This window comes from Drosophila erecta, unplaced genomic scaffold (assembly GCF_003286155.1).
Source record: "Drosophila erecta strain 14021-0224.00,06,07 unplaced genomic scaffold, DereRS2 tig00000000-arrow-pilon, whole genome shotgun sequence".
Taxonomy (NCBI): Eukaryota; Metazoa; Arthropoda; class Insecta; order Diptera; family Drosophilidae; genus Drosophila; species Drosophila erecta.
In genome coordinates this window covers 8,853,271-8,862,442 of record NW_020825194.1, presented here as the reverse complement: position 1 = coordinate 8,862,442, position 9,172 = coordinate 8,853,271, and the positions used below count along the sequence as shown (strand labels likewise).

The 9,172-nt window shown below is 47.8% G+C and overlaps 1 protein-coding gene across 1 annotated transcript; it reads right to left on the bottom strand.

Annotated features, from left to right (window-relative positions):
- Positions 1 to 5,642: 5,642 nt before the first annotated feature.
- Positions 5,643 to 8,313, bottom strand: LOC6554302 (nose resistant to fluoxetine protein 6). The gene is made up of 9 exons (XM_001982090.3): positions 8,018 to 8,313; positions 7,587 to 7,953; positions 7,463 to 7,536; positions 7,199 to 7,401; positions 7,029 to 7,141; positions 6,751 to 6,961; positions 6,510 to 6,691; positions 5,985 to 6,450; positions 5,643 to 5,922 (listed from the first exon to the last, which is right to left on the bottom strand). The coding sequence occupies exons 1-9, from the start codon at positions 8,286 to 8,288 to the stop codon at positions 5,710 to 5,712; spliced, it is 2,100 nt and encodes a 699-aa protein (XP_001982126.1). The 5' UTR covers positions 8,289 to 8,313; the 3' UTR covers positions 5,643 to 5,709.
- Positions 8,314 to 9,172: the final 859 nt, after the last annotated feature.

Here is a 9,172-nt window from a genome sequence, read left to right as displayed (position 1 = left end):
CAGGACATCCAGGTGGGGCTCTGCCGCAGACACTTAATCAAAAAGGCGGCGCTGAAAGAAGGTGATCATTGGGCACGTGGCAGATGGCGATTTATGACCACTGCACTTGTTAATGGTCAGCACTGAAAATTTAAATAAGTATAGAAAGTTTTCCGCATTGATTGGAGAAATCAAGTTGGATGGCTCGAACGGCATAAAAAGGTTAACACACTGTTCATGCATTGCCATGCATAATTTATTATGCCACTCCCGATGCCCGTTAAAGGCAAATCAAAATGCACTTTATTGCACAACGAGTGAAATGAAATGCAGCAAAATAATATGCCATTGCCGTCATTTTCTCGTCGATTGAAATGCAGAAACGAAATGGCTGGAAGAACAGTGGGTGGTCCTGTGGGTCGGCTGACCACTTTGGCTATTTGCATAATATTGATTCCTTTTGCCAGCCTCGAAACCTCGAACCGTCGAACATGGGCCGTAATGTCATTTCGAGTGTTTCATGCCCACCCACGATGCCACGTTGCCGCGATGCCCGCGAGCCATGGCATCACATCAGCAGCAGCATCAGCATCAGCATCAGCATCCTTGACATGGACTATACAAATAAATTCTGGCCAACAAATTGGGTAAATGGATGCCGCTGGATGCCCGAACCCAGCGAGCATATGAAAGTCATGAGCCCCCACAATCAGCGCCGCACTTGAGCTTCCGGGCTGGAAATTATGCAAATTGAGGCGCAGGCTGATGAACTCACGCCTCAACCAGGTTCCAATAGAAAAACGCATTTGGGCGATGTTCGGTAATTAAGAGAGCCTGTTGGCCTGTTGGCCCGTTGGCCCGTTGGCCTGATGGCCAGTTGGCCTAGTCATTGAAAAACTGGACGATAAATGCCAAAATGGGAGCTGCCTGCCATGTTCAGTGGTTCCAGAGGAGGACGAGTGGGCCACTTCTAATGAGGTTTAGCTCTCGAACGGCCGACAACCGGAATCGAGTGGCTTCGTCTTCGCACAGGTCACATATGGCAGCATGATCTTGCTGCACTGAACCAAACCTATCACCCACATAGCCACATGGCCACATAGCCAGCCGCTTAGGACTGCACAACTGTGACATTTGCATGCGAAACTGACTCGTTACGTTATGAATACCAGAGTTTCGAAAAGGCCAACAGCAGGTCAGCTGGAAACTGCAGTGGGTCTCGTATTTACGGCCCAAATTAGCGGTCGAGTGATGCACTTTGTGCCGTCTCCTGGCTCTGACATGCTTATTCCACGGACAACAGAACCGAGCATGGGGCTCGCGGATATTAAGCCTTTGATTGATGGCCGCGAAATGTGGTAATAGTTTTCGCGGCAAATGCGGGGACGGGGACGGGCTCTGGGCACAGTTTCAATTAGCCCGACACTCAATTGGAGGCGGGGCTGCCTTGTTTTACTCGGGTGAGGGTGTGCGGGGGCTGCCTGCACAAAGGCATCCACATAAAGTGGCTACAAGTATGCGGCAATTAGCATTTAACGAGCACCACATGCCAGCCACAAAGGCAGGACAAGGCAGTGTGTCCTCAGACACTGGGGGAGTCCTGTCGACATAATAATATACACACAACTACAAGCAGCACACCCCGGCACCCGGGGAAAGGACAAAGTCATCGACAAAATACATGGGTCCCCGGGCGCCCAGTCTCCTGGGCACAAAACTAGAAAACTCTTTTGTTGTGCCAGTCAACAATTTGAACCCCTTCCAGCCACGCCCCCTGGCCAACTACAGCCAGCTGCCGCCTCCGGGCTGCCTCCCACAAAAATCCTGATTACTTAACTAAATATGGCAGCTTATGGCGGGACACGGCCAGTGGCCAGTGGCCAGTGGCCAGTGGCACTAAACTCTCTGATTTACACGATTTGCATACGCTCAGCCGGAGGCGGAACATTCGAGCACAGTGCGAGGCTTTAATTAGCATTCGCGGGGCTTTATCAGACGGCAGCTGTCCACCTGACCCCTCGAATGGCCAATGAAGGCCAGGACAATGGCGGCTGAAGGCTTAAAGTTTCATTAACAACACAAAGGCGGCTTTTCTCTGGGCCCCAAAGCTTGGCCGTATTTTTCAGTAAACGGGTATTTCGTTCATAGTGACCCAATTATACAAGTTCCAACGCCAGTCATGCCATTATCTTTAATGAAATTAATGACTAAATGTTGCATTTAAGCTGTGCGCTGCATTCTCGTACTTAACTTGGCCTTATTTAAAAGCGCTTTTGCTGCAGGAATAGTAGGAATAATGCACGTCCTTTACAACCAACCAAAAAGTGTCTAAGCAGGTATGTACAGCAGTAGATTGGAAAGTGAAAACCCCCAACACGGCTAATTAAGTTTTGCCTGACCCGAAATAAAACTTTCCTTTGTGGCCCACTTGGAGCCCATTCCCTGGCCGAGTTCATTAGCATGTCCCTGCTTCAATAATAACTCAGGGCAAAGACAGGCCAAGGCCCTGGAATCTATAGGCTTATCAGTGTGCTCTTATCTGGGATACATAAATTCCAGGCTCGACTTGGCGTCTGCAAAGTTTCGTGGGTGGCTGTTACAGCGGGAGAACGAGGATGAGATGCAGACCTCCGGTGGAAGGTGGTGGCGGTGGCGGTGGCGGTGGGGCGCTAATTAAGACACGCAAAGTGCGGCTCTAAGACAAATGGTTCCGTGGCACGTAAGCGGCGCGTCAATCTTGGCCAAGGGCTATGGGACTTGGGCCAAGGGTCGGGTGTCCCGATCCCCAAACGCCGCCCGCGGGCTTAGACATTTTCCCAGACTTTGGACATGTTTTGTTCTCGAAAAGTTGGGCAGCCAACTCCCCGACCGTCGATTTGACGCCTCGTAAAAAATGTCAATGAAGTGATTTATAAAAGAGGCGCAGAGCAAATATGCTAATGCGTCTCTGGTAATGAAAGTTTTTAGACCGACAATTGTAGCGTCTTGGTCATCGGTATATAGCAAGCCACCAATCTTGGCTCGAGCATAATGTCTTCATTCTTACTCCGATTTGGTTTTGCGTGCCTGGAGTTGCACATTATACTTTAATGCCATATTTTATGCTGCCAGAATTTACATAAATTTATGGTGTTGGTGTGTGTTTGTGCGGGTACTAATCAAATCAAAAGAGTGACGGCCCTTCGCTTCCCGCTTTTCTCTGAATTACTAAACAGACATGCAAACTTCTCCAGAGGTTTTGACTCAAGCCAAAGTCGCTGTCTCCCTCCCACACCAATACACTTACATATATCAATACAGACGAACTGAAGGCAGTCCTGTGCAAAATAATAGCAATGAAAATGAAAAGATATAATAATTATTTTAATGTATCTGGAAATGTGCTTAATATATGATTAGATAGACTTTAAAGACGCGCTTTTGCGTTCTCGAACTATTTTTAATAATTCTGCACAGAGAAATGCTAACACATTTGTTTCAGAGCACCCCACTGCTATTATTTTGACCGTGGCTGTGTGTGCTTAGCTGTGGCTAGAAAAATAGCAGGCCACGTTGCGCATACGACGCGTTGCCCCTTGGCAAGGGGCCAACAAGCCGAACAACAATGCAGTCTCGACAACAACAACAATGGCAGCAACAATAACAATAACGAGAGTCCTGGCTCTGCGGGCTCCACTGTTGTCCTCCTTGGCTGTATTGTATTTTTTCCTTCGCCCGAATAACGGAAGGCGTTCCGAGGAAGGCGCATGTATAATTAGAGCTATGAAGCATGTCCGGTGAAGTTTGGCATTTAAATGTGGCAACAACAACAGCAGCGGCAGCGGCAGCAGCAGAGGTAGCCAGATCGCCATTTTGCCATTACCAACTTGGAAATTGGGCAGAGCCCCAAAGAGCCGCCTTTGTTGTTGGTGCCCAGATATATTTTATAATGCCACAACCATGCACGACAAGTGTATGTGTGCACTCCGTTTAGTTTACGTACTGCGCCGCTGCATGCAAACAGAACACGGAGTGCATGGAGCATGGAGCAACCGAGGATAACCCCTAAGTCCGGCCAGGAGGAGAACCTAACCAACCGAATCCCGGGCTGGCCAAAGGAGCAGTGGGGGGGAGGGGGAGGGCGGAGGGCGGAGCAGGAACTCTGTGTGCAACTTTATCTTTTGATTTATACAATAATAAACACAAATGTGCACAAAAGTTCTTTGTACTTTGTTCTTTGCTCCGGCAGAAGCGGCAGAAGCGGCAGAATTCCGAAAGTTAAATCGGAAAATGTTTACATGAGCAGTTGACTCCTGCTAATTGGAAGTCCTGTCAAAAGCCAGCTCCCTCCGAGCAGAGTCCTTCTCGGAGCATATTACAACAGCTTATTTCAGGGACTTACCGCCGGCCAAATACGGCCCTCCTTGGGTTTCAAAAGAGTCCTGGGTTTTCCGGCAGTCCATGAAGAGGAGGGCTGCACCGAAAACAGCTCCAAAAACAGCACCGAAAACATCAGCGACACGAAGCCGGATCGATTTTCAATTGTGCCCCACTGGAGTCGGAGTCGGAATGCCGGGGGCAATTCAATGAATCGTAAGTGGCCTGGCCCTCCCACAGAAGTGTGCCCTAAACCATTAAATGCAAGCAACTGCAATCGAACACGCAACCCTTGGCGCAGTCACAAAACGTTAATGCAACTGAGCCGACGAGCCACAGTGTTGCCAACTTGAAGAGACGCCTTTAAGCAAATGCCACAACGAATTTATTTGCCGTATCTCGCAGCCATCAATTTTTGTTCGCTTGTACTTACAGCTTGTACTTAAAGCTCTATTAACCACCTATTTTTAGTGTATAACTTATTACAGAATATAACCTATTCAATTGAATTTGTATTACTTTAAGTATACATATTGACCTATGCTTGAGATCTGTAATTGCCATCACTGTCACCGAAAACAGGGCTGCACGCTGCATGCTGCATGCCTCATGCTCCATGTTCCGCATTCCACGTGGGCCACGTGGTCCGGCAGTGGTGTCAATGTGGTGCACATTAAGCTTAACACCGCTTAAGCGCGAGCACCGTGGCAATGCCACTTTAAGGCGCTGCCCGTAATGGCCGCCAACCCACTCCCATTCGCGCTCTCATTCTCATTCGGTATTCGATGGAGGCGCCGCGCAATAATGTTAAATGTCAGGTGCAATGCAGCTGTCCCTGCTGCCGCAATCGAAGTGTCTGTGCAAGAGGAAGTGGAGCTGAGCCGGAGTCGAGGCGCACCAGCAGGCACTAATTAAGTTGCCCGCCAGCCGCGTAACTGCCATAAAATATGCGCAGTGGGAATTCGAACTCGGATCCGGAGCCAGATCGCTTTGTCGGCCCAGGGCAGCCCCTTATTGCAGTTGCCATTGCCGTTGCAGTTGCAACTGGAGTTGCAACGGCAGTCACAGGTAGTTTATGGCATCGGGCTAAGTCAAGAAGTTCTCCATTTGTTTTCAGGCTTAAATTTACACGCCACATGCAACCGGAGATGCGGCGGGGCAGGGTGGCAGGTACTGATGTGGCTCTAGCCCCATCAGTCGGAAGCGTAGGAGTCGTAGATAAATGTCTTACTCGGCCAGGAGCAGGGCCAACTGCTCAGCTACTAAACGGCTTTAAGAAGGTGAATCAAACAAGCGCGTTGCTTTTCTAAAAATAATATTCATTCACTTACTTACACTTAAGATATAAATTACTAGGACTAGCATTAGTTACAGTTAACTTTCGGAAGGTGTTGAAGTCGTTACTTTTAGCTCCTCGAGGTTACTGTGTTCGTTGTCAGCTATCTGGGATTTCTCTTCAACAAGAGCGGCAGTTTTTTGCTTTGGTCTCAGCAAGTAGTCGAGACCACCAAAAGGAGCCTCAATCACCAAGTGCATCACATAGGCAAACAGCACGGTAAAGCCAAAGGTTGACCAGAAGTTGAGCATCTAGAGAGATTAAGTTCAGTGCCTCAGGATCAAATGCTACCCCAAAATGTTCGCACACTTACCATGGTGTAGTTGGAGAAATATGCATTCGTTCTCATGCTTCTGGCATTGACTTCCTGGAAGAACATGTGCCAGATGAACACGGAGTAGGATAGTCTGGAAAACGGTTGCCACAGCGGCGAGGAGAGGAAGCTGTTGGCCAGTCCTCCGTATCCATTCTGGCAGGCGAAGATCACCCAGCAGAGGGCCAGGCACCAGCCGATTCGAGTTAGAGTGTAGTAGGAAGCCTCCGCAAAGGTGGACAGCTCTGGACCAAACCACTTGGCGTACGGGTAGAGGGCGAAGATCGAGGTGAAGATCATGGCCAGGCAAAGGATCCATCCCGACCACACGACTATCCTGCTGAGCTGAAACTTCTTTCCCCTGTTCATGTGTAGAATGCAGCCGAAGAGGAATCCTATCAACCAAGGCGTAGCATGGGTGTGGGTGGCATAATACAGATCCTTTTGCGCATCCGCTGAAAACTTCCTACACAAACATACACGGTATGAAAAACGAATTCTCGAAATGGGAGTAGTCGTTCATACTTGAGCACCAAGGAGTATTTGTTGACCATTATGGTGGCAAAGAGACAGCCGGAAAGCAAAATGATTAGCACGAAAATGCCAGCAGCTGCTTTCTTGCCCCACTTGTAGACCGCGATCAGCAGGATCGGCGACAGGATGAACAGCTGCATGTCCGCCGATAGATACCAGGAATGGCCAACGCACTGAAGTCCAGGGAATTGATATCAGTTTTCGATTGAGCTGAGCACAGACCAGGACCTACCATATCTCCGGTGTAGTTATTCACGAAGAGCAAAGTCCAATACCAACCATTTTCACAAGCCACCTTTCCTGTGTAGCCACTGGCGAATCGAGGTCCATCTGCTATGATGGGCATGAGCTTCATGTACACCACAATGGCCATGGCCAAAAGGGGAACGATGCGGAGCAAGCGATGTAGGTACATCAAAGGTACGTTCAGCTTACCTGCGTTTCTGTGGATGCACCGCGATTGGCGGTATTAAATATTGAATATTAAATATTACCTAATTGTCGGCTTACCTGTCCATCAAACGCAACGAAATCAGAGCCACCAAAAGCCCGCCGAGGATGAAAAACGAATCCACGGCGAAAAAGCCGTGCAGAACAAAACTGGCAAACGGTGTCTCCGCCCACTGTATGATTCAAATATTATTTATGAAACAAATTATGTGAAATTTATAGTTTCCTACCCATATAGATTGGAACAGATTGATATTTGCCGCAACAAATGCCATGACATATTGATGGCAGAAGATCACCCAGATGAGCGACAGGCATCGAATTCCATGGAGGCAGTCGATCACATTTGGACCAGAATTCACTGCTACAATGCGAAACAGAGCACGTGAGTTGGCCCTGGCCGAAAACACCTTTACAATGCTGGGTATGTGGTCTGAAAAGTTTACTAATCGTGCTGAAAATTAACTCGGATCGATAAGATTTTGTTTACTCACCCTGATTCTTGACCACACAGTAGTCCCACATGGTAAACCCAGCCACTAAGAAGCCCATCACCGATAAGATCACTCTGTAATCAGAGGCATTAGCCGAAAACTGATTAAAAAGTGCGCCACTTACATCATAGCAATGGTGAGTCCGTCCCAGGGTTCACGCTCACTGGTCTGGCAACTGGACTCGCTGATACTCATGACCGAGCTGGGAATACTAACGTTAAGCAGTTGTTTCATCAACATACCCACGAACGTGTTCATGTGAGCCGCCGAGCAGGATGCCGGCAGGCATGTGGCGGTATTGAAACCGCCAAGGATGGAACTCTGGACTCCCAGCGCCTGGGCAGGAGACACTGAAAGAAAACAGTACTTGCCCTGGATAGTTCTGCCCAGGCTGACTTCCGTGTTGATGCTGAGGCACTCGTCGAAGTTGCCCAGGTCGTACATGTTTCCCGTCAGTAGACCAGATGGCTTGGAGCCCCAGGAATCGAACACTGGCGCAATGCAGATGGTAAGGCCATTGAAATGGTACTCGGTTTCGGTTCAAAGTTCACTTACTTTTCAGCGCCCAGTACTGGCCATTGCTTAGTCCAGCTATTAGCGCAGTCAAATCGCTTAGACACAGCATATCCTGCACACTTGGCACTCGCGAGTCCAGGATGTTGAGCTCCTGCACATCCAAATCCCTCACTTGACCAGCAAAATCCAGGGCAAGGGCTCTGAGTTGACTGACTCGCTGGAAATGTAAGAGCTCATCCTCGTCGTTCGGTTGTCCGGCGCTGATGACGACAAGTCCGCAGAGGAAGACTACTCCGACTATGTTAACCATGCTGGCTCAACTCTTATTAATGGTTTCTCAGCGAACTCGGAGCCACTTTTATATGCGAATTAATAAGAGATAAGCGCCGTCTACAAAGACCATCAGTAACATTAGTCATTTCATAATCAATAGTATGGAAAACGCCTGATAAACCAATTATCAGGTAACTTTACAGGTAACAATGCTTTTAACACATTGTACCGATAGAAAATTGCCGAGATTAAGCACACGAAATCTCTGTTATTTAAAACAACCTTATCGCACTCGTGACAACTGCTTTAATGCACCTTGGAGTATACTTTGGGTGCGCGGATTAAGGAGTCACGTGGCCTTTGGAATTTTAATCAATAAATATATTTATGGCTGACTTTATTGAGACTTTTCGGCGAGCTGGTCGGCACTTGAGTCACTGCCCTCCAGTTCTCTTCGGTCACTTGAGTAAACATCATCCCCACCGGCTTCATTTGGTCCGAATCCGTCAGCGGCTTAATCTCTGCGGGTGGTTTCCCCTTTGGTGGCGTCAAGTCCACCAAATGGCGCCTCAATAAGCAGGTTCAGTAGATAGGAAAAAAGTGCAGTGAATCCCATGGTTGACCAGAAATTAAGCATCTAAAAAGTGGTAATAGGATCGAAATAATTATTATCAATATGCAAATACCTGTTGACTTACCACTTGGTAGTTGGAGAAGTAAGTATTTGTTCTAACGATTCGTTGGTTTATTTAGTGGATGAAACTGTGCTAAATGTGGATTTTTGAATTTCCACAACATCATAACATCAAAAAAATGACAAGAAAATTAAAAAAAATTAAAATTCTAAATTTGAATGCAGTTTTTTAGAGAATTGCTCCACAAACATTTAGAGGTATCCCGCTTCAAATTCCGATTTATATT

Excerpts from the sequence above, each read along its gene's own strand:
- LOC6554302 (XM_001982090.3), bottom strand. The coding sequence starts at position 8,288 with ATGGTTAACATAGTCGGAGTAGTCTTCCTCTGCGGACTTGTCGTCATC. Across the intron at positions 7,142-7,198 it reads ATCTGTTCCAATCTATATGG|TGGGCGGAGACACCGTTTGC; the intron begins GTAGGAAACTAT and ends TGAATCATACAG. Across the intron at positions 6,692-6,750 it reads ATAACTACACCGGAGATATG|TGCGTTGGCCATTCCTGGTA; the intron begins GTAGGTCCTGGT and ends CCTGGACTTCAG.